Source organism: Pteronotus mesoamericanus, unplaced genomic scaffold (genome assembly GCF_021234165.1).
Source record: "Pteronotus mesoamericanus isolate MK-2021 breed Mesoamerican mustached bat unplaced genomic scaffold, CSHL_Meso_final scaffold_507, whole genome shotgun sequence".
Taxonomy (NCBI): domain Eukaryota; kingdom Metazoa; phylum Chordata; class Mammalia; order Chiroptera; family Mormoopidae; genus Pteronotus; species Pteronotus mesoamericanus.
This window is the reverse complement of record NW_026555319.1, coordinates 11,057,676-11,081,693: the sequence shown is the minus strand read 5'-3', so window position 1 is coordinate 11,081,693 and position 24,018 is coordinate 11,057,676. Positions and strand designations below refer to the sequence as shown.

The 24,018-nt window shown below is 54.4% G+C and overlaps 1 protein-coding gene across 1 annotated transcript; it reads right to left on the bottom strand.

Annotated features, from left to right (window-relative positions):
* Positions 1-8: 8 nt before the first annotated feature.
* Positions 9-16,483, bottom strand: HNF1A (HNF1 homeobox A). The gene is made up of 10 exons (XM_054594436.1): positions 16,076-16,483; positions 8,941-9,140; positions 6,776-6,962; positions 6,125-6,366; positions 5,135-5,286; positions 4,817-5,018; positions 4,351-4,542; positions 3,071-3,192; positions 2,840-2,984; positions 9-1,478 (listed from the first exon to the last, which is right to left on the bottom strand). The coding sequence occupies exons 1-10, from the start codon at positions 16,396-16,398 to the stop codon at positions 1,351-1,353; spliced, it is 1,893 nt and encodes a 630-aa protein (XP_054450411.1). The 5' UTR covers positions 16,399-16,483; the 3' UTR covers positions 9-1,350.
* Positions 16,484-24,018: the final 7,535 nt, after the last annotated feature.

Below are 24,018 nucleotides of genomic sequence, written 5' to 3'. Positions count from 1 at the left end.
CAAAGCAAGAAAGACAGGTGGGGGGTGAGGTGTGTGTGCTGGACCCTTCTCTCCGCAGGCTGCTTGCCCACCTGCCCGCCTCTGCCTCTGCCTCCGCTTCCCTTCACCTGCCCAACCCCATCTGGGCGATGTGTGGACAAGCAAGAAATTTCCAACGCGTTCCTTGTTTACTTTACTAAAAGTTAAATAATGTACAGGCTTGCCCTTAGCTGGTTGCGCACTGCAGGGGCTGCAGCGCTGCCTCAGCCCCGAGATGGAGTTGGTCTCAGGTCGTCGCAGCAGCCTCAGGGAGCCCCCGGCTGACACGCCCAGGCTCCTTGGGGCTGCATGCGCCTGACCTCTCCCCATGCCTCAGCCACCCAGGCCCCCTGCTTCCAGGCATCAGTTCTGTCTACACGGGTGGCTCCACTCTGCTGATGTCACCTCTCTTCTCTTGCTGGGCACCTCCGTTCTGCCAGCTGCTCAGACCTTGCTGCCTTCTGAGCTCGGCAGCTTCTCCCCCAAACCAGCGGAGGGCCTGCAGGGCCCTTCAGGCCAGAGGAGCTCCCGCCCCAGGACTTAGCACCAGGTACGGAGTCACAAGGCTCCCGCAGGAGTGAGGATGACTTCCTAGCCTTGAGGGGACTTCTCAGCAGAGGCAAGATGCCAGGCTGGCATCAGAAGGCGTGATCCTCAGGCACAAATGTCCCAGACACCTGCAGGTCATGAGGTCCAGGGGAAGGGATGGCTCAGGGGAAGGGGAGCTGGAGATCCCTTCTGTCTTCGCCATTAGCATCTGAGCCCCAGGCCCTCCGACGGCGGAGCCCCTCAGGGAATGCCCGTGTGATGGGAGTACAAATGGGCATGTGGGTTAATAGCAGGAAGGGAGACAGGATGGAGTGGCCTGGACAGGGCACAGGCGACAGGACGGGGCCACCCTCAGAGCTCAGTGAGTCAACAACACAGGCTTGTGTCCCGAGAAGAGTGGCTGGCGGGGTTCCCTTTGGGGCACCGGGGCGCCACAGGCCCAGGCTGGGGGTACCACAGCCTGTCCCCTTCTGTTCTAAGTGACAGATTGACTCAGAGCAGCAGGAACAGCCCCTCCCATGTCCTGCCAGGATCAGGCTTTGCTTCCTGGCTCTCCACGGGCCCCCCCTTGTGCCTGAAGCAGCATCCTCGGGTTGGGGCACCTCAGAACCCTCCCTCTCATTGGCAGGGCTGGGTGGGGACCAAGGCACGGTTTTCCAGGGAAGGGCAGCAGCTCCGTGAGAGCGAAAGTTTTGCAGGCTCAGATGTTCTGGTCCCCCCACCCCCACCCCCAGCAGGCTGTGCCCACTTCAGGTGCCAGCCCCTGGGAGGAGGTTGCAGTGGTTACTGGGAAGAAGAGGCCATCTGCGTGGAGATGAAGGTCTCGATGACACTGTGGTTCGATGGCAGCAGGTGGCTGTGGCCATTGGTGGATTCGGAGCTCTGGTACAACACCAGGCTGCTGGAGGACACTGCAGAGGCAAACGAAGCTGCTGGCTGCCTGCCAAGCCCGTGCTGACCCCTCCCACTCATCCCTTGAGGCCCTCAGGACAGGGAAGGTGGAACCTCGTCTTATTAACCCCCAGCCAGGCTCTGGGGCCACCCAGAGGGTGGCCTCCACAGGCCATTTTGGTGGAATGTCGGAGAAGCCTTGGTGACGTGGTGAGATGCTTAGCTTTATGCGTCAGCTTGGCTAGGCTGCAGTACCCAGGCATTGACCCAAGCATTAATGGAAGTGTTGCTGTGAAGGTATTTTGCAGATGTGGTCAACACCTACAATCAGTTGCCTTTATGTAACAGAGATGGCGCTCAGAAGTGTGGGTGGGCCTCGTTCAATCAGTTGAAGGCCTTAAGCGCCAAAGCAGAGGTTTCTCGGAGAAGAAGGGTGTCTGCGTCAGGACCGCAGCCTCCACTCCTGCCTGCGCGGCCAGCCCTCTGCCTGGCCCTACAGCTTTCGGACCCGCCAGCCCCACTGTCATGTAAGCCAATTCCTTAAATATGTATGAATTCCTGTTGGTTCTGTGTCTCAGGAGAAGCCTGACTGATTCAGAACGGTTAAGGAATGGGCTTTGAGTTTGGACTTGGGTTCAGGTCCTGACCCTGCTGCCTAGTAGCTGTCAGCGGTAAGGCCAAGTCCCTCGCCACGGGTGTCTGCTCTCTCATCTGTCCAGTAGTGGTGATGACGCGCCTCATGAGTAAAGCACAGAGCCTGGACCACAAATCCCTCAGTGATAGTCGCTGCAGCTGCCAGGGCTGCATGAAGGAACCTGAGACTGACTCCCTTAGGGGGAACAACGTGCCCAAAGTCACTCACTTAGTAAGTGGCTGCCCCAGGCCTCAAAGCCCAGCAGCCTGACTCTAAAGCACCTGGTCTTTGCCATGACCTTGTAGGTCGCTGACTTGGATCATAGTGGGAGGGAAACGAATGGATCGAATGGGACAAGGTGGACCAAAGAGCCCACACTCCATTACTAGGTGGAAACATCATGAGTCCTTCCAATTTCCCAAGAGAACCCAGAAACCTGGATTTCTCTGTGAAACCTCCTGATTTTTAAATGTTGGCAACGATTCAAAACCAAACCAACACATCCACAAGCCACTTCTGGCCCCCAGCCAGCCCAGTTTCCTCCTCTTCCTGTGACTTCGTCTTGCTCCTCAGCCAGGCTAATGAGATGTTTCTGTAAGCTGTGCCCGTTTTTCGGTGGTTTCACACCCCTCTGGACCCACTTCAGGGGAGCACAGGGCGCCCTCCGAAGTCCGCCTCACGCCGCCCACCCCGCGCGCCCCCCGTGCTGCGCGCACAGCAGAGGAGGGGCACGGAGAGGCCGCTCACCTGTGGGGCTGGCGCTGAGCCTGTGCGAAGGCTGCAGCTGCTGGATGCCAGCAGAGTCCTGGCTGGGGATGTGGATGGTGGTGGCCTGAGATGCTGGCGTGTGAAGCCCGGACTCACTGGAGGCCTCGGTGTCTGAGGTGAAGACCTGGGGAACAGAGCAGCCTCCTGAGTCGCCAGGGTGTTCTCTGAGCAGGGGCCCGAGGGCGGGGCCCGGGCAGCCCTGGGCCTTACCTGCTTGGTGGGCGTGAGGCTGGCCAGGGCACTGAGGTTGCTGGTATCGGTGATGAGCATGGTCTGCGGCAGCAGGCCCGTGTGGGTGTACTGGGCCACCTCAGGCTTGTGGCTGTAAAGGGCTGGACAGGAGGGAGAAGACGGAAGAAGATGGAGAAGGGTACACGTGTGGCACCCTGGGCTGGACCGGACCTCTCCCAGGATGGCCTCGGGGGTTGCTGCTCTAGGGGAAGCGGGGCACGAGGCCTGGGAAATGGCCTGATAGGGCAGCGGCTGGGGACTCAGGGCTGATCTCCAAAATGGAGCTCCAGGTAGAGGGTTTGGACCCTCACCCCACCTACAGACCTACTCAGACTTGCTCCGTGTCAAGGGGCCTGGGGAAGGCCAGGAACCCCAACCCAGCTCCCTCCGCCCCCTGGAGACGACAGGAATGCAAGGCAACAGGAGGCGCAGGCACTCTTGTGCTGAGCACGGGCCTTGGAGGGGAAGGCTGGTGTCCTGGGGAGGTGAACAGGGCGGGGGCAGCCCATATCCACCTCCAGGGCGCCTCTCCAACATGTAACCCCAAGCTTCACCTGTAGCCTCCCCCCAAAACCAGACACTGTTCTCACACTGACAGACAAAACCATAACCACCCACATAACACACGTAAATACATGCACTCAATCAAATTCACACGGGGATATGCACAAGTCCACAGTCCCTTATCCCCAGTTCCAAATTCCAGAAAGGTCTGAAAACCAGCAGATGTTCACAAGGTTGACACTTAGGAAAATCATTTGATGGCAGGATCTGACCGGAGCCTGATGTGAGGTTATTTAGGTCTTTCTTAATCTCCTTGGTGGGATTCTGCCTTTTGCTGCAGAAATCAAGCTGTCGTGCTTGGTGAGAGTGTTACCCCAAACCCTGCGGGGAGAGTTCTGCAATCTGTAGTATGTTCACCAATATACCTTTTGAAAATCTGAAAAAAAGTGGATTCTGAAATACACGTGGCCTCAGGGGTTCAGAGAAAGCCTGTGACCTGTGTCCTCAGACGTGGGTGTGCACCCTGAACACTGATGCACACCCAGATGTGTATCCACTCACACACATACATACACAGCCACACGTATTCACACACATGGAAACCCGTTCTGGCCACAGACACTGCTCTAAGCACCCTCAGCTCACCGTCCCTCCTGCGTCCCCAATCGCAAGCACTCTACCCGATACACGCGTGCGCACGCGTGCACACACGGAGATCACAGCACCCGCTGGGTCACGCCCTCCCCTGTGCTCACCGTGGGGGCTCTGCAGCTGGGCCATGGTGGCCATGAAGGGGTTCTGGGCCACGTGGCTCTGCACAGGGGGCATGAGTGGCTGCTGGTAGGAAGGGTGCAGCGGCTGGGAGAACTGGACGGGCTGCAGGGTTGTCAGGCTGCTGCCCATGCTGTTGATGACCGGCACGCTCTGTGCCTGTGTGGAAGCCAGACCTGGAGGGGAAGGGGCAGGAGTCAGCCGGGCTCCCTGGGGCACCATCCCTGCCCCCCAGGGTCTGTGGGTTGGGGAGGGGGAGCAACAGAGAGGAAACACCTTTGCACTAGAACGTGGTATTAACTGAGGTGGCCTTGGCAAGTCACTCCCCTTCTCTGAGCCTCGGGCTCGTCATATCGGCAGGAGGTAGGTCTAACTAGGTTCCCTGGAGCGCCCTGGGTTCCACAGCAGTGCAAAAGCACCCCCCGGGTGCTCCCCATCGTACCAGCTTACCAATGACCAGGGTGGAGGTGCCCGTGTTGGTGAATGTAGAGCCCAGGGAGGCAGGCTCCCCAGGCCCGATGGCCATGACCCCGGGAAGGGAGGCCATGATGAGGTTCTGCGGCTGCTGGTTGAGGCCTGGGGATGTCTGCTCCAAGCTGTGCAGTGCTGTCAGGGTGCTGACGGGGGGCAGGGGACCCCCTGTTGCTGAGACCTTGGAGGGAAAGCCAAGCTGAGTGAGGGCAGGGCCTCCCTGGGGACAGCTTCTCCCAACCAAGGGAAGAGGGGTTTGGAAGGGTCTTCCCTACCTGAGGGCGGGGGAACACTCACCAGCTTGGCTTCAGTGCTCAGCAGGCTGTGACTGGGCTCCAGGCCTGTGGGGGACACTTGGTGCAAGGGTGTGGATACTGTCACCAAGGAGCTGCCACTGCTGGAGGGCACTTCCGCCCCCTCACTGGTTGCAGGCTGTCCGTAGCGCACACCTGGGGTGGGGACAGTATCCGGCCTCAGCACCCCACTGCCGGCCCTCCAGGGCCCTCGTCACTCCGCATCGGTTTGCTTCGGCCCCTCGCTCCATTTTTCTTTATGCAGCCAGCAAACTTTGCTTGTCATGTCTACCCCCTACCAGGCGCTGTGCTTGGCTGCTTCCAACTCCCGAACCCAACGGCTGCATTTTATTAGCTCCATGGCCCCCACTGCTGAGTGCTATGCCTGACACGCAGTAGGTGCTCAATAAAAGACAATTGAACCAAACCGAATTGAAGCTAATAAATTCAACTGCAGCAAACTAAATTGAACAGAAAGCACAGGAAAGAACAGTCGAATGAAACTGAATCTAGCTGAATTGAACCTGAAATGAATCGCGCTTGAGTTGAATTGAATCAAATCAAGTTGGTTTGAATTGAACTGAGCTATACAAAACTAACTGAATTTCCTTGAATTACATTTAAAATGAGTCGACTGGGAATTGGATTGGATTAAGCTATACTAGATTTAAATGATCAAATTGTTCAAGGAGTTGAACAGAATAGAAGGGAATTGAACTGAACTGAATTGAGTTGCTTTCATCTGAAATGAATGAATTGAATTGAAGTAACCCAGCTCAGAGTGGAATAGAGTAGACAGATGTGAGTGGAGTGGATGCTGTGTTGTGGTCAGGGGAGTGGGCAGAGTAGTGTAAATAGAATGGAGTGGAAACAGACTGAAGTGCCCAGAGGTTTGGGTGGCTATCTCCAGCTGGGGTGGTGCTCCCCAACCCTCCCCCCTCCCCCCTCATTCCCCCACCCACTGTCCCAGTCCCCCTGCCCACACAGCACTCACCGTGGACCTTACTGGGGGAGAGGGCAGGTGGGGGCAGGCCAGGGGAGCTGTGGGCGGGCAGCGCGGGGCCCGGGCCCGGCCCCGACGGCGGGCCGCTGTAAGTGTCCATGGCCAGCTTGTGCCGAAAAGCTTCTTCCTTACGCCGATTGGCAAACCAGTTGTAGACACGCACCTCTGTGACAAGGTTGGAGCCCAGCCCCTGTGCCTGCGATGGGGACACCCCCCTCTGGATGCACTCAGCCCTGCAGAAATAGCCACTTGTGAGCCTCCAGGCCAGGCGCCAAGGAACCCTCTCCTGGGGTGCTGGGGAGAGTTCAGAGAAGTAGCGCTTTCCTGGAGCACTTGAGGCCAGCAGACCTGGGCTTCAATCCCATTCTGCCGTGTGGCCTTGTGTAAGCGACTTAGCCTCTCTTACTGTCTCCAATCATAAAGTGAGCAAAATAACCATCAGGTTGTAGTGAGGATGAAAGAGGTGAGCACCCACTCAAGAGCTGCTCGGGTTGCAGGGGTATGCCAGGTACAGAGCTAGTTTCAGACCCGGAGCAGGGGTTGAAACTGGGGAGCCTCCCTCAGGCCTCAGAGCCACCCTCCCCCTCCCCCGCCTCGCCCTGCCCAACCGAAGCCAGCCCTGCTAACTGCCAGCCCTTCTACCTATTGCACTCCTCCACCAATGCCTCTCGCTCCTCCTTGCTGGGGTTCTTCTGCCTCTCATAGGCCTGGAACAGGATCTGCTGGGAGGCTGGGCCCCATTTGAAACGGTTCCTCCGTCCCTTCTTGGTCGGCAGCTCATCTCCCATGGGCTCCTCAATCAGCCCACCCTGCCCGGCATGGGTGAACTCTGCAGGCACAGAGAGTCATGAGCGGAGTGCCAGCCACTCCCACCTTCCCACAGCAGTTCGTGACCACGCCCCTGATTCTTTCCCATCCCAGAGCGCTTGCTGAGCCAGAGGAGCTTACAGCCAGAACTTAGAAATCACCTAATCCAGTGATGACAGATACACAGCACGTGTGTCTGTGTCCAAGGCTGGTATCACTAATCAGCCCCTGCACATTTTTCTACTGAGCCCAGATATAACCTCACAAGGCTCCAGGTAAGCATCAGCATTTGTTCACATTGGACATATATGCTCTCCCATTTTACAGGTAAGGTACAAGGAGGTTAAATATTTTTCTTTTTAAAAAATTAAAAAAAATTTTCATCCTCGCTGAATGACTCAGTGGTTGGAGCATCGTCCCGTGGGCCAAGTATGTTGCACGTTTGATCCCTGGTGAGGGCACATATCTAGTTTGCAGATTTGATGCCCAGTTGGGGTGTGTATGGGAAGCAACTGATTGATGTTTCTCTCTCATATTGATGTTTCTCTCTCTCTCTCTCCCGCTCCCCCTGCCTGCCTTATTCTCTCTCTAAAATAAATTTTTATAAAAAAATATCCTTGGGCCCTGGCTGGTGTGGCTCAGTGGACTGAGTGCAGGCCTGAGAACCTAAAGGTCACCGGTTCGATTCCGAGTCAGGGCACATGGCTGGGTCGTGGGCCAGGTCCCTATCTGGGGACGTGCAAGAGGCAACCAATCAATGTATCTCTTACACATCGATGTTTCTCTCCCTCTCTTTCTCCTTTCCTTCTACTCTCTCTAAAAATGAATAAATAAAATCTTTAAAAAAATTGTATTTAATGTCCTTGGGTGAGGATTAAAAGAAGAAAAAAATTTATAGAGTCGTACAGTAGAGCAGAAAATTGAATCACAGCTCCTGAGTAGATTCAGAGCTGTGTTCAACCTGCCAGACTTGGAAATCAAGCTTAAAGTGCAGTGTTCACCCACAGAGAAGAGACCCGCCAGCCCTTGTCAGCTGGTTCCACTTCCGTGGAAATTAGTCTATCAGATTATGCCTGAGCAGGCCACCAAGGGTATGGGACAGACAAGTGGCAGGACACTTTTATGAAGGGGGAGGAAGATTCTGAGTCAGGGATGTATCAGTTTCGCTGGTATATTCTCTAGAAGGGTGTGGCAAGACTGAAAGTGCCCGTAGCTGCTTCAGAGGGTCATCTAATTGTTACTGTAAAACCATTATTTTCTCTTTTTGAAAAAAAACTAGTATGCATTGCCTTTTTAAAGCCTGGATAATTAATAAAAAATATATTAGAAATTATTTCATGCACAGGCTCAAAAGTGTGAAAGGGCACTTGGGCTTTGGTGGGGTATGAGGCCTGAGGGAGGAAATCCACCCTTCGCTGAATGAGAGGGCACCCAGGTCGCCCTGGGTTTGCAATGGAGGATTCCCTGAGCATGTACCTTGCCTCAGGGAATTTGCCTCAAAATTTGAGCCCCACTTGAAGACTTAGTCTAAAGGTCATACTTCTAGTGTGAACCTTCCTGATGCTCCTGCCGCCCTGAGGAAGAATAGATTCTTCTCTCCTTCACCACCAGCTCCACGCCTCGAAATATGTTTCTGTAGCACTCTGCACTGAGCCAGGCACTCTGCAAGGCAGCTATAAACCAGTTAGCTATCGCTGTTCTTGTTATCATGTTGTAATACATGTCTCACTGTACTTAATGGCCTTTTCCCCTCCTCTGCCACACAGCTCTTGGAAGGTAGGGGCCCAGTTTATCTGTCTGTGGATGCCCAGAACCAGCCCAACTTCCCTCCCTGAGAGTGCCTTGCGCAGAATAGGGAATAAACGCTGCTTGGGTCCCTCTGACTTCCTCTGAGTCTGCCTGCCTGAGTATTGAGGTGGTGAAGCTTCCAGCCCCCACCCTCAAGCTGCAGAGTCCCAGACCTGCCAGGGAAGACAGGGCTGCCGTCGGTTGTTACTTACGCTGGGCCACCTCTCGCTGCTTGCGGACATACCAGGTGTACAGGGCGGCTCGCTTCTGCGTCTTCATGGGGGTGCCCTTGTTGAGGTGCTGGGACAGGTGCGACTGGTTGAGGCCAGTGGTGTCAACCACCTCTCGCTGTGGGATGTTGTGCTGCTGCAGGTAGGACTTGACCATCTTTGCCACACGCCACGGGTCCTCCCTGGGAGGAAGGCAAGGACAGGGCCTGCTTATTGGGGGCACGGGGGGCCCTGCAGGAAGGGCTAGGGGTCCTGGGTTCTAGGACCCCGTCTGTCCTGGGGGCAGGGATTGTGGGTGAAAGCAGGCACGGAGCCCAGGGCCCGCACCCTGACTCAGAGGCAGGAAGGTGTGGGCACACATGCCAGGACACAGGAACACTGACACACGGACATGGGGACAGGGTCATGTAGACGCATAGACATGGAAGAAACATGGTCACAGGCCCCAACCAGCGCCACACAGACACAAGAACAGATAAAAGTTTAGAAATGGTCACACAGACACATAGACACAGACGTACAAACTCCCACGGGAAGCAGCGCAAGCCCAATGGGGATAGTTCTCACCTTTGTGCCTCCTTGAAAGACCTCTTATCCTACCTGGGAATGTTACCTGGGCTGTGTCTAATCCACTGAGAGACTGTAAACCCCCTGAGGGCAGGAACTGTCTGGTTTTCAGCTCCCAAAATAGGCCTGACATTGATTACATCCTTGGTGAATGCATGAATGAATGAGTAGATGGACAGATGGGTGGACCGGCGGATGGATGGATGAGTGAACGGGCGGACAGACAGGTACACAAGTGGATGGGCAAACAGGCGGGTAAGTGAGTGACTCAGTGGACAGGTGGAAGGGGGGCTGGCTGGCTGGGAGATGGCTAGTAGGGTGGATGGCTGGATGGATGATAAGAGTGGATGGATAGTTGGGTGGGTGGGTGGGTGGATGGATGAGGGAGACCTACTGGAAAAAAAATTAGATCTGAAAGAGGAGAGAAATATGATTCTTTCACTTTACAGTATGGGCCACTGAGGCTAAGAGCATTTATGTCCCTTGCATCTCTTGCCCAAGGTCGCAGGGCTAGCCCAGCAGAGTCCCATCCCAGCTGAAGCGATTCGGTTCTAAGTCAGCCTCTTGGGTGCGAGTCCCATGGGGTTAAAATGTGTGCCGACAGCCTGCACTAACCCCTAGGCAGCAGTCCGGCCAGTGTATCTACCCCTGCACAGGGGCGCGCGGCTGGTTTCCAACAGTCTCGGGTGAAGGGGTTATGAGCTGCTATTCGCGGGACTTACTGTAAGAAAAATGTGCATGTCTGAGCACTGAATCCCACTCTGTGGGCTGAGATTCTCTCACGAGAGAGACTCAGGGACCTAGGCCATCCTTGGTTTGTATTCCTGTCCGCTGGTTGCTGTGGAAGAGACGGGGCCAGGTCACCTCTACTATGTAAGTTCTTCCTGCCTTTCCTGCTCTGTCTCAATCCTTCTGCCTAACCCCTCATTCTGTCCTGAGCCTCTCTTACAAATACGCATCAGAGGAAGGCAGCTCACTACACCAGTGCCGAAACAGAGCTGGGATTTGAACCCAGGTCTCCCAGACTCCAGAGCCTGCGTTCCCACACCCTCGATTCAGCAATTTGTTCCAGAATTCGAGACTTCTGATATATGCCCGTGTGGCAAATGGCATGTGTAGGAGGCAATTCATCACCCTGTGACTCGGCCACAGCAAAAGATTGGAAACCACCTAAGTGTCCAGGAAAAGGCTGCTGATTAGCTAACTGGCGGAGCCTCCAGCCAAGCAACTGCGAACATCCACTGAGGAAGCTCTTTGTGTGCCCAGGTGGAACAGAGTGTGGCTGGCAAGATTGCTGGGCTGCTATTTGTGTAAAATTTAAAGTGAGATAAAAGAGTCCTACACATTTGCTTGTGTTTGCATGCAAGAGTGGAAGGACGCAGAAGAACTGGCAACACTGGAGGCCTTGGGCAAGGAATGGAGTGTTGGGGATAGGGAGGGGGGCAGCGTTCTGGTGCTCTTCCATGCTTTTTAAATTGTGAAACATGTTATATAATGTTGGACATATGCCTATATAACATTTAAAACTGAATTCTAAACTACTAAAAGCAAACACACCCTCCCGCGCTCTGAAACCCACCCTGCCGCCCCCACACTGTTTTTCCCCCCTAGCCCTTCTCTTCCGTCTCGGAGGACCAGCTTTGCCTGTCCCCTTGGCAATGCCCTTCCCAGACTCGGGGACACAGAGCCTCTCAGAGCCTCTCGTCAGCTCCGGCCCTCCGACTTCCTCCGTTTGAGGAAGTTCCCATCCAGGCAGGGAGGCAAGGAAGGTAGGGGCAGATAAATGTAAACTGGAGAGCAGTCAGTACAGCCACGTGCCATCGGGGTCAACATGCTGGCCTTGAGAACTAGTGTTTCTTGAGTATGTAGTGCGAGCCAGGCGCTGTGCCAAGAGCCAGTCATTTAGATCTTACAATTACCTTAGGAAGTCAGTATTACTTGGATGTCCATTTCACGGGGGTTGGGGGGGACTGAGGCTCAGACGGGTGAGCCTCACTTGTCAAAGGTGACTTAGCCGGGATTCACTTTGCCCAGACCGCCCCTCTGCCAGACCTCTCCCCAAGTTCCACTCTCTCTCTGCTCCCAGGGGCTCCCGGGAGCCTGTCTTTTCTACCTCCCCCGCTCGCTGGGTGCCAGTCAGAGCTAGGAGGGAAGGGCAGGACAAAGTCCGGCCTTGTGCTCCAGGGCAAACATGTTTATCTGACTCTCCTCCCCCTGCAGCCATTGCCCTCTGAGCAGCCCTCCCTCCCTCCCGCCCTCCTCCTCTCCTCTCCGGAGAGAATGAGCTCACTCTCCCTCCCAGCAGGGCCTCTCCTGGCTCAAAGGAAAGATGTACTGTCACTGGCCATCTGACTCTGTGTGCATGTGTGTGTCTCTGCGCGTCTCCCTGTCTGTTTCCACCCCCCTGCCCCCCAACACACACACACACACACACACACACACACACACACACACACACACACACAGAGTCTCCCCGGACCTGGCTCTTCAGGACAGTTTCTCCAACTCAGAACTAAGAGACCAAGTCTCCAGGTCTTCCCAGCTTTCACCCTCACAGGCTCAAAAGTCACAGGGACCTGCGTCCCAGGCCCGCCACCACACCCTGGCGCCTGTGGTGTGCGCGCCCCACATCTCCGTAAGTCTCTGTAACAAGCCCACGCTGGCCGCAGTGCTCCTGGGAGAACTGAATGAGTTTCAAACAGGTGAAACGCTCCCAGGGCCTGGCCCACAGTCAGTGCTCAGCAAATGGAATGGCACTGTTACGAGCATCATTATCAATGTACTCCTGAGACGGCTGGCTCCAGGGCAGGGAGAAGGGGGCCCAGGAGAGGGGGAGATCTGCCCACATCTGCCTCCTACCCATTCTGGGGTCGATCAGATGTTCAAGGCTTTGGGACTTTAGCTTTCTGGGCCCTGGAGGTTTCAGTGCGTCCAAGGTTGAAGAGCTGTGAGACCACCTTGCAGGCCCACCCGTGTGGAGGGGAGCTGAGTCCTCAGGGCAGGGCCCTTCTGTCTCAGTGTGAATCTCAGCTCTGCCACTACTAGGGGGGCGGCGGGGTGCTTGGGAAGCTGCTCAGCCTCTGTGTGTCTCAGTTCCCTCAACCGTGATACGGAGCTAAGGATAAATATTTCACCAGAGGGGGAAATGAGTTTAACGCCTTTGTAAGCCCTTGTGCTCTCCGGAGTACCACGTGGAAGAGAGTTCATGGTGAACCTGAATAGCCAGAATGACTGGGGAGGGTAAGGAGGGAGATGAACTTATCAAGGGCAGGCTTGCAGACTCAAGGGTGCTGTGCAGAGTGTGGTGTTGGGAGGACCTGGGTCTAAGTTCCGGCCTGACAGCTTGGCAGGAATTACCTTGGACAAGTCGCTTTGTCTCTCTGAGCCTTCATTTGCTCGTCTGTAAAACGGGACCACTCATAATAGCAACCATTTGCTCTACTTACTACATCTGCACCCTGCATGCTATCAGGCTACTTAACCCTGTGGTTATTATCATCTCCACCCTGCAGGGGGAACAGAGGCTCAGAAAAGTGAAATTGCCTGCCTGTGCTAGAGTCGGGGAGCTGGGATTCGGACCCAGGCAGGCTGGCCTCAGTCAGGGATGGCAGATTGTCCCACTTTGGCCACTTTGCTTTGGTACTGCCGAATGGAGAGGATCAGAGACCGACAAGGTTGAGGTCTGAGCTGCTCAGGGACCCAGAGGAGTTGGGAAGGCACCCAGGAAGGAGTCCCAGGTATAGATTCCTCCCTTGGCCATAGTGGCAGGTGGGTCCCCAGGGCCTCAGAGAATCCTAGTCATTGATTCATTCATGCTGCGTGCTATCCACTGGGCTGCATAGTAGGGGTAAGAGTGGTGAACTAGGCCACATGAGCCCTGCCCTTGAAGAACTTCTATTTTCATGGCAGGAGATAGAAAACAAAGTGATGATAAGGGACAGGAGAAAGTAAAGGAAGGTAGTTGAAGAGAGAGTGACTGGGCTGCGCCTACCTTTAGATGAAGCAGTCAGGGAGGTCCTCCCTGAGGAGGTGACATTTGAACAAAAGGAAGAGAAGGAATTGGCCATGGGAAGATCTGGAAAGAGGGTTCCAGGCAGAAGGAACAGCAGGTGCAAGGGCCCTGAGGTGGGAATCAGTGAAGTCAGTGTAACTGGAAGAAAGGGAGGGAGGCAGGCGGTCCCTCAGGAAGCGGTCAGGGACCCAGGGCAGGGAGTTTGGATTTTATTCATTTAGTCCGCTAGGTAGGGAAATGGAGGCAGGGAGGCAGAGAAGAGACGTGTCCAAGGTCACGCAGTGAACTAAGTCTGGGGACCTGCAATGGCCTCAAGCACGGGGCGCCTGGGGAGACCCGGGGCCCAGGACGCACCCCGCCTCTTCCCATACACTGCCTTCACCGGCGCAGCGGCTTCCACTGAAGTGCTGCCTCTGCACCATCCTTTCCAGCTTCAAACTCCCCCACGGCCCGGGCCTTCATCTGGGGTCCCCCACCCCTCTCCTTCCTGTGCCCTGAGACTACAGGCCCCACTTTTTTCCCTCAGGGTGGTTTCAGATCCCTTTTGTTACCTGAACAATAAGTAACCCAGGTAGTTAGTTATAAACTCCGCAGGAACAAGGAGCTGGTTGATAATTTATAGCAACATCTCAAATTTAAATGGAAAGTAAATAGCATGCTGTTAGCATTAAAGAAAACCCAATCGGGTTGGGCGGGAGCACTCCAGCCACCTCTCGGCTTGGGGCACCTCACTCTCTCCCCAGCCCCTTCTCCCAACTAGGTGTGAGCCCCTCTTTCCTCCCACTCCTCCGCTCAGCGCTGCTTCTCCGGGCCTCTCTCCACCTCCCCTGACGGCCTCTCTCTTCCTCCCGGTCTCCCCTCTCTCCCTCAGCTTATACGCCTCTGCTGGTCCCCAGGGAGCACTTTGACCTCTGCTCCCCCATCAAGTGCTGTGGATCAAGCCTCCCCCCAACCCACCATCCCGCCAAAGGGGCTGCTGATCAAGAGGCCCCACCCAGCCAGGTAAGAAAGGCCCTTGGCACCCCCGTCCGCGACCCCCACCAGAAAGCCCCCATTCGCATCTGGGGTACTGAGCAGGCCCAGCCCAGCCCCATCCTCTCCCAGTCGCCCTTGCCCTGGGTCTGCCGTGCTGACTCTTTGCCCCTCCCCTGCAGCCCAGCAGGGCCCTTTGCCCTCCACTTCCTGCCAAGTCAGGGGCCTGTCTGCTCCCCTGCCCCCTGCCCAGGCCCTTGGGAGGCCTGGCGGACCCTGAGGACTTGCGAGTCAGAGATCTAGCCCGCCCCTACTGCAAACTAGGATCAGGACCCTGGACAGAAAAGAACCGGTCCCCCTGGAGAGTCTCTGGGACTCCTCCTCAGAAGCCCAGCTCCCCGCCGCCCCCCCCCCCGACGTCGGCCCCTGGACCCCCAGCACTGGTGACTGGGAGCCCTAAACAGTGGGTGTGAAGTCCCTGCTGGGTGGCCCTAATCAAGCTACTTCCCTTCTCTGGGCCTCAGTTTCCTCATCTGAGAAGCAGACTGATCCGTAGCTGTTTCTCAGGATTCATCTCAACACTATTCCAGATCGTGCATGTGGGACCTGAGCAGGCGCCCCACTGTTCCAACGGAGGTTAAGGAGGCTTTGGGAAGGGGCCGTTCTTGCGGCCCTAGCCCCTCTTTCCCCACCCCCACCCGGTACTCCCCCTCCCCCACCCCCACTGGGTGGGAGGAGGTTCATTGGCCCAGGTCTCCCCAGGCCACTATCCCTACAAGTTAATGATCACAGGCCTTATCAGAGCCTTTTGCCGTTTATAAATTTATAAAACAAAAGAGAAATAATAAAGCCTGTGGGTAATTAGTAACCAGGTTAGCTCTGCTGAGGAGAGGGGAGGCATCAGGTTCGTACCCACTCAGTCCTTCGGGAGATGGGGAGCCAGCCAGTGGATGGGGGTCCACACTGGGGAGGCCTCTAATGGCGCCTGCTGGCAGGAGGGGGCCAGAGGCTGTGCTGGAAAGGAGAGAAGCTCCTGCCCTGGGGCTTTACCTCCCTCAGGTAAGAAAGACCGGGCTGAATGCTTGTGTCTCCAGGTGGCCTGGGGAGCCCCCAAACCCCCAGCTTTTCCCTCCCTTCTCCCCAGCACTGCTTCCTGGCCCGGGAGCCCGCGATCTGAATGCCTACCAGGGAAGTTAGGGGGTAGGGCATAGAAATAGTGGCCGTGGCTAAAAATTCCACCCTCCTCTGGTTCGCCAGACACTTGATTTGTAAAGTCTCCTGTTTTTCCCCATCTTGGAGCTCCCCTGGGACATGTGGCTGCTTCCCAAGCACTGGGCTGAAAACCTTGGCTCACGGGGACTTAGGACTCTGCAGAGGACCAGGTCGGGGGCTCCAGCCTCCAAGCAAAGACCCACCCCAACCCGAGCTCACGGGCCCTGTGCCCCTTCCCAACAACTAGGCTGAAGGTCACTGCTCATGGAATTCTGGACCCGGCAGGGCTGGTCAGGAGCTGAGGCCAAGCGCCTCTGGTCGCTTTGGAGCGGGGGACAGGGCAGGGGTCCTTACTGCAGCAGGCTCTCCACCACGGCTTTCTGATGGGCCGCCTCCTCGGGGCTGAGGTTCTCCAGCTCCTTGAGGATGGGTGGCGTGAAGTCTTCCCCGTCGTCGTCTGTCTCATCCTCGGAGCCCCTCGTCTCCCCCAGCCCATTGGGCAGCTCGGCCAGCTCCCCTCGGCTGCCACAGGACTCCCCCTTGTCCAGGGAGCCGTCTCCAGCCAGCAGGTAGGGTCCCGGCTCGCCCAGCGCCTGGATCAGTGCCTCTTTGCTCAGGCCTGACTCGAGCAGGGCCGCCAGGAGCTCTGTCTGCAGCTGGCTCAGTTTAGAAACCATGGCTCCACTGCCGCTGGGCCACGAGGCCTGGGGCCACCAAGCAGGCCGCCTCCCCGACCTCGCGGGCTATCTACTTGTTAGCCGGCCAGCAAGCAGGCACAAACCAGGCTCCTTGCACCCACGCCCCCCCAAACCCCACTAGCCAAGTCCTCTGGGTACCCCCAGCCCCCTACCCTGGCCCCAGCGGCCAGTGAATCAGGGCCCCTGCCCGCTCTGTTTACATTGGAGCTGGGGAAATTCTCCAAGGTTCATATTTATCCGTGTGCTTAACGAAGGGACTGAACTTTGGACTTCAGCCCTGCAAAGTGCAGGCCTCATGGCAGCACTGAGGGACAGCGAGCCATGGCCTTCAATGGGAGTGGGCAGAGCGCAAGGTGGGGGAGGCAGCGGTGGGGGGCCCAGGGCAGCTGGGGTGGATAGTGCTGGGCGCCAAGGAGGCCTTCGGGTGAGCATCGGGTCCCACCCCCAAGGACCTTGTTGTAGGGAGGTCAGGCTGAGGCAGGAGAGAAAAGCAGCAGGTTTCCCTTGGAAACAGAAGCAGCAGGGAGTTTTAAGCAGTTGGGCCAGCTCTCCTCAAGGGCAGAGCAAGGTCACATCCATTCGGGGACCCACCCCCTCAGGCCTGACCCCAGGCTTCCCATGGGAAAAGCTGACTTCAGTCAACTGCGTACCAGGGAGCCTGCCAGGCCTGAAACACGCGTCACTGTGTCCCCCTATCAGCCATGAGTAGGCACCAAATTATCCCCATTCCACAGAGGAGGAAACTGAGTCTCGAGGCTCCAAGAGGGTCCGTAACTTGTCCAAAGGCACACAGCTAACAAGGGATGAGACTCGCAGAATGGGAATAGGGTGAAGCCAACCAGGCACTTGAATGCGAATTTTAAAGGGGCACCCAAACACTCAGCAATCAAGAAAAATAATATATTTTCAAGAGCGAGAGCTCCTCTTCGCACCCCCATCCACCCACCTCTTCCCTCTTCCAGTCAAAGCCTTGACAAAATCCATGCAGTACCTCCCCTGAGGTGTCCCTAAGCCCCCAGGACAAGGGGTAAGCAGGGTGGCGCTCATGGGCGGCCCCCAGGCTGGGGCATTGCCAGTAGGTCTCTCTGGGGTCTGCAGAGCCTGGTTCACGCTTGGCAGCGGAGGAGGGAGAAGGAGCCCTCGGCCCCTGCGGCCAGGCAAGGTCAGAGAGGTCAGGGGGCTACGGAAACAGCGCTCTCCCTCAGGGCAGCCCCGGTCCACCTTCTCAGTCTGTCCACGGCCATACCTGGTGCTCCAGTCCCCCTTACCCCAAATTACATCTTCACTTTTGCACTCACTTGCCTAACATGCTGGACAGCTGTGCTGCTCAATACAGTAGCCACTGGTGACATGTGGCTACTGAGCACTTGAACCGTGGCTAATGCCGCTCGTTAAAATGATAATAGTTTGGATATACTAGGTGAAAGTTTTAAAATATTTTTTTAGCCCTGGCTGGGGTAACTCGGTTGGGTGTCATCCTGCAAACAGAAAGGTCATAGGTTCAATTCCCAGGCAGGGCACATGCCTGGGTTGCAGGTTTGGTCCCCAGTCGGGGTACATACAAGAGGCAATGGATCAATGTTTTCTTCACACATCAATGTTTCTCTCCTTCTCTTTCTCCCTCCCTTTCCCTCTCTCTAGGCTCAATACAAGAAAAAAACATTAATTAAGAATTAGAAAAATTAATTTTACCTGTTTCTTTTAACTTTTGAATTGGGGCTACCAAAAAATTTAAAGTGATATATGTGGCTCACATTATACTTCCATTGGACAACACTGCTGTATAATTGACCTGTATGTTATATCTGTCGTTTATGGTCTGTCTTCCTCTGCTGGAGTATCTGGCCCCAGAAAGCAGGGCTTTTGCCGGTCCTGTTCACTGCTGTATTCACAGTGCCTAGCATAGTGCCTCCCACATACATAATAGATAACTCAATAAATAGTCGTTGAATGTCTAAGAACATCATTGTGCACCAACCATGTATACCTGGCTGTGTGCAGAGCTTTAGTCATGTGTTAAAATTCTCAGGTCGGTTCTAGGAAGTAGGTACAATTATTATCCCCATTCTGCAGAGGGGGAAACAGAGGCTCGGTGGGACTAGGTGGTTTGCTCAGAGTTCCCCAGAGTCTGGCTGCACAGGATAACGCTGGCAGTTGCCCTTTGGGAAGGTGGGACTCCACCTTCCCTCCAATGAGTTATTTCCCTTCCAGTGCAAGTCGCTCTGGGGTCAGGCAGCTTACTACTGAGGCAGGCTTTTCTAGCCCAGGCAGGGAGGATACTCCGTGCTGCCCTTCGTGGTTTCCTGGGTCTCTGGCTTGGCACCTCCTGCCAAGAGGCTGCCCACCGCCTGCAGCTGCCCCTCCGTGACTTCTCACCCAGGAGAGTGGGAAAGGTGGGGCCTGGATTCTTGGCACAGCTTTTGAACTCATTAACCCCTGCAGCCAGAGGCTGAGCAGGAGAGGTGGCTCTGGGACTGAAGGTGGATTCGGTTGGGAGGGGGAGCAAGAGTCGGGGGATGGACACAACTACCGGGGAGTCTAAGGGGAGAGGTCCCCAGCCCCGGTGAACACAGAGGCTACTGTCCTAGCGCCCTGAGTAGGGCCCCAAAATGAATGGGGGGGAACCTCAGGAACCTCACCTTGCTTCTCCGCAGATGGCGGGCTTGACGAACAGAAGGAGCTGGCCCTGGCCCCCAGCCTGCCCTTCCCACAGCCGGGGGACAAACCTGAATTGACTCTTGCTGGGGAGGGGCAGTTCACCTTTTTGAGAATAACACAGGACCTAGTTTGAATTTCACTGTCCCCACACACATCCCAAACCCCACACTGAGTGGCCTCAGGCAGATGAGTTAGTCTTTTTCGACTCACTTGTAAAATGGAGAGATGACTTCCTAGACTTGGTTAAGGCAGCTCTTTGTAAAGTTGTAAAGAGCATAAGGCAGAGATCCCAAACTTCCTTGGTTTAAGATGTCTTTTAGTGCCTCAGTAATTTTTTCATGGCACCTCCCACTCTCATGAAAAACCTTAACAGTTACATTTAGTAAGTAGTTAGGTCAAAAAAACTAATAAATATGTATGTCCTAACAACTTAGTAGCTGCTTGAAAAATGCACATAAGTTGAAAGGAAAAATATTTTAGTTTCTTAATCATAAATACTAATGGGATGAGTCGGCTCTAGACAGCTGCTCAGACCTTGGAATTAGATTGAACGTCACCACCGTTATTTTCTGTTCATGCTCACTTTTGCATGATACTTGCTTCTCATCAGAGCGGCTGCCAGAAAACCCAGCTTCACAAAGTTGTGGCATCACCTGAATGATGGGGCTCCGCCTGACATTCCAGCTGCGAACAACCTTGAGCTGGTAGTTTCCAAGGTGGCCGACAGATGTCGCTGTGTTCCTTTCAAAAATCCTGGCGGGGAGTTTAGGAAATTGTAGACCTAGTAGATCCCCCTTGGACCCTGTAGGAATTCAGTAAAAGGTAGCTCTGAGCTTTACCACCACTTTCTCCTACTGGGCAAGCAGATGTTTGCAAAGGCAAGGTCCAGGCAAGGCATAAGGCTTCTCTTTGGCCTTAGGCAGCTCAAAAGGGTCCTTCAGCCAATCTCAGAGCACTCTTGGAATTCAATTACCCCCACCCCGTCCTCAAGGCCCACCAGTATTCAAACTCCTGTTCTCCCTCCCAGCCCCACAGCACTACCCTTTCTCATGAGTACCTGAAGGCGTCTTGTCAATCCATATCGATTTTAAACTTGAAGGGCGGGGAGAACTTGACCTTCATTTTACTTGCCTTGCCCCTGCCCAGACCTGATCTGGGCACATAGTAACCCTCAGGGCAGAACAAAGAGTTGAAGCTGTCTACGTAAAAACATCCAAACCTGTAAAGAACTTTTATAAAACTGTATTGGAACCAAATTGATGACAGTTGCTGGAAGCAAGATCTCAAATGCTCCTTGGAGTGGCAGTTTGCAGCTTCTTTAATGCATTTTGAATTAAGGAAGGTGAGAGAAAGCAAGGCAGGGATTAGATTACAGGATAATAAGATTATGTGTTTTCTTGGTGATTTTGCTTATTTCAAAGGTCTATTAACCTAGATGTACAGAAACAACGGACAGGGCTTACTTAGGGTAAAGTAAACCTTTTACTAAAAAAGTTATTAGTCTGGGGGAGGGACTACCCGCCAGGACCTGCGCAGTCAGGAATTTATGGTCGGATTATGCTGTCAGGTTACTTCCGATAAATCCTCTTTTCACCACAAGGCAAGAAAAACACCTGTGGGAAGAGGAGCCAGAGTGCCTCTGTCTGTCACCCGCTTCGTCGCCCGCAGGAGGCCCTCTCAATTCCATGTCGCAAAAAGTTCCAAATCTGCCTTATCCTCAGAATTCCCAGTTGTTGGGGTAAAAAAAAAAAAAAAAGAAAAAAAATCAGATTTTAAATTCCATTCCATTTGTTCCTGAGTCAGACGCCCACAGGCCTGCCCGAGAATCTCTTCTTTGAACAAATGCCTCGGGCAGTTTTCTCAGGATCAAGGAAGTCAAGTGGCAGAAATGTGGGGTCTCAGATGGGGCTTATGTCCTCCCAGGGTTTACAAGACAGATAACCTGGTTCTGATAAGCCAAAGCCCAAAGGGAGGTACAGTAATACAAGGACAAGGATCAAAGTGAGAAAACAAATCCATTAGCAGGGACTCGGCACTGCAACCCGGGGCTAAGTGGCGCTAAGTGGCGGCACCCGCTAGAACAAACTGGCAGGCCCTCTGCCCTGACCTAGTTGTGTGGATCGGAACGAGTCCTGTAACCACTTTGAATCTAAGTTTCCTCATGGGAAAGTAGAGACCATGTGGGCCTATCAGAGTGGTTGTGAGAATGCAGTGAGCTAAACTGCAATTGTATCTGTATAGCAAGTGGGCGTTTGATTAAATGTTAGTTTTCGTCCTATTAGAAAGAGATGCTGTTTTTGAGCACCTATTACATGCTAAGCCCTGCATTAAGTGTTTACGTAAAGCTCTTTATCTCTCCTTTAACCTTCTTTTTTGTTCCTTCAACTTTCTCAACAACCCATTGAGGTAGGTGTATTATTCTCCTCATTTCACAAATGAGGAAACTGAGACACAGAGAGGTTAAGCCACTTGCCCAAGGTCTCCCACCTGGGGAAGTGGCAAAACTGGAATTTGAACCCACAAGCCTGGCTCCAGGCCCCAGAACGAAATAGCCTCATGGGAACAAAACTATAATATCTTTTAGGAATCATGAAAATTGCCCCTTCTTTTGGGGGGAAAAGTGGCCCACTCAGCTGAGCAAGTCCACGAAGCAGATGAGGGGCCAAATGCAGGTGCAGGCAGAGATGGCCGAGCCTGCTGAGTTCTCCCAGGCTGGCTCCCACACCTCATTTCGTGGGACAAGGAAACGCCAGCTCCCTGGTGTTGTGGAAGTCAGTCACTGCTGGCAGACATCCCTCAATGGACAAATGTTAATAAGTCATGACAGCTTCAACTTAGCACATCAACAATTCCAGAAAACCACACTTCTGGGCCCTGTCCACTGAAAACAAAGCTTTTGTGAGGATACAAAATGACAAGGGGGAAATTAGGCTGAACTGGTGTCCTCAGGACCTGGTATTTCAGTTGAATCCGTTCACATGCCTGGCTGAGAATCACTGATAATCCAAAACAAACAAAACCCATGTGATCATGCATCTACATGGATACACACAAAGGAGCCTGCGACACTGGAGGGGACCCCAGAGACCGAGGACAGGATGGGACGCAGGCCTCCCTTTGGTGCTACTTTAGCTTTACGCCCGGAGGAAATAGGCCAGGGCCCCAGCAGGACAGAGCAGGTTCCTCTTGTTAGATGATTCAGGAGGCTTTCAAAACGGGGCTCTTTACCAAAGTGGGAGCAGGCGTAGGGAGTCCCAGGGGAGTCCCAGGGGTGGGGTAAGAGTGGGGGCTGTTGGCAGGCCTGGGCCTGGGTGGGCGAGGGTGGGAACGGCCCCCAGCGCCTTGGAAAGGGCTGCCCTGGGCGGACAGCCAGGTGACCCAAAGCCGGAGCTGGAGGGGCAGTAAATTCTCCCACCTCCACCTCCACCTCCGCCTCCCTCTGGTCCTGCCTCCAGTCTCCGCAAGGCCCCTCTCAGCCGGGGCACAGTGAAGGTGGGGAGAGCACCCACCTCCGCAGGCCAGAGCAGGCGACCACCCCACAGATGTGATAACCAGGAGATGGTGACATGTCACAAGAAATAGATATTTAGTCTTCATCCCTGGTTCCTGACACAGAGCCCCTAAACCCTTGTAAAACTGAGTAATAGGAACATTTTTTGTTGTATCCTGTGGCTTTAGTCCTGATTCCTGATGTTAAAGAGCTTCTAATTCCTTTAGAGAGAGCAGTGTCTTTTTCTGTGTTGAGATCGCTGGTGCCTGGGGGCGTCTATGAGGGTGATGACCGGAAAGACCAAAGCGACTGGAAAGTTAGAAATCTCAGCCCCTCGCTCCCACACCCACCCTGACCTTTGGGGAGGGGAGAGGGGCTAGTGATTGAGTCAATCACCAGTGGCCAATGATTCAACAGTCATGCCCACAGAATGAATCCTCCATAAACCCCCAGGTGAAGCTTGCAGTTTGGTGACCATCGGCGTAACAAATGTCCAAACCTGGGGGGGAGGGGGAGATAAGGGGACTAAATGGTAATGGAAATAAAAATACAATAAAGATTAAATAAAAATTTAAAAATAAAAAGAAATGTCCAAACCTGTAGAGAATTTGTAAAAGAGTTTCTTTGAGCCAAACTGATAACATATGCCGGGGAGCAAGACCAGAAATCCTCTGAGGAACAACAGTTTTTGCAGCTTCTTTTATGCACTTGAAATTCAGGAGGGCACATGAGGCAGACTGGAGAAAGAGGGGAAATTGGATTACAGGGTAGTTAACAAGCAGGGAGGGGTAATGTGCCCATAATAAGGTCAGGGTGATTGGTTCTTACAAAATTAAAGCAAAACGCTGTAACTGGGAGGAATAGGAATTTCCCATGCAGAAGCTAGGGCTGGCGGTGTTTTCAGAAGGAAACTAATCCTTGTGATTTGAGACATGTTTGATTTAAAATATACATTGAAAGAAAACCAGCCATCCGCATCCTGCCTGCTCCTGCCCCTTGGAGGAGTCGCCACATGTGAGAGCAAAGTCCCACTGTTCCCCTCCGGGAGTCAGCAGAATGCCCAGAAGAAAGACTCAACAGTCAGCAGGCTCTGTGAGCTGTGTTCTTAGTGACCTCCAATGAGGGGCTTCCACTGGGACTTTGGCATTTTTACAGAGATGGGTGAAGGGGGATGGGGTGGGGGGTGTCCAGAGTTGTGAAAAAGCAGGAGAGAGCAGGGGTGCAGTGAGGAAGGGAGCCCAGCTCAGGGGTCATGCCCACCCACAGAGAAGAGAGGCCAACTATTTCAAAAGGCCCCTCGAAAGATCACACCATCCCCTGCGTGGACTTCAGTGGAAGAGGCTTGGAGGGGTGTGGAGGCTGAGCCGGGGTTGCTCCTCTGAAACGGAGAGACATCTCAAGACTGGAGACATGGTGTGGGGGTCCTAAGGATCGGTGACTGAGGCAGAACC

Coding starts and splice junctions, on each gene's coding strand:
- HNF1A (XM_054594436.1), bottom strand. CDS start 16,398: ATGGTTTCTAAACTGAGCCAGCTGCAGACAGAGCTCCTGGCGGCCCTG. Junction 9,141..16,075: donor GTGGTGGAGAGCCTGCTGCA/GTAAGGACCCCT, acceptor CCTTCCTCCCAG/GGAGGACCCGTGGCGTGTGG. Junction 1,479..2,839: donor GCTCAGCGCCAGCCCCACAG/GTGAGCGGCCTC, acceptor TTGCCTCTGCAG/TGTCCTCCAGCAGCCTGGTG.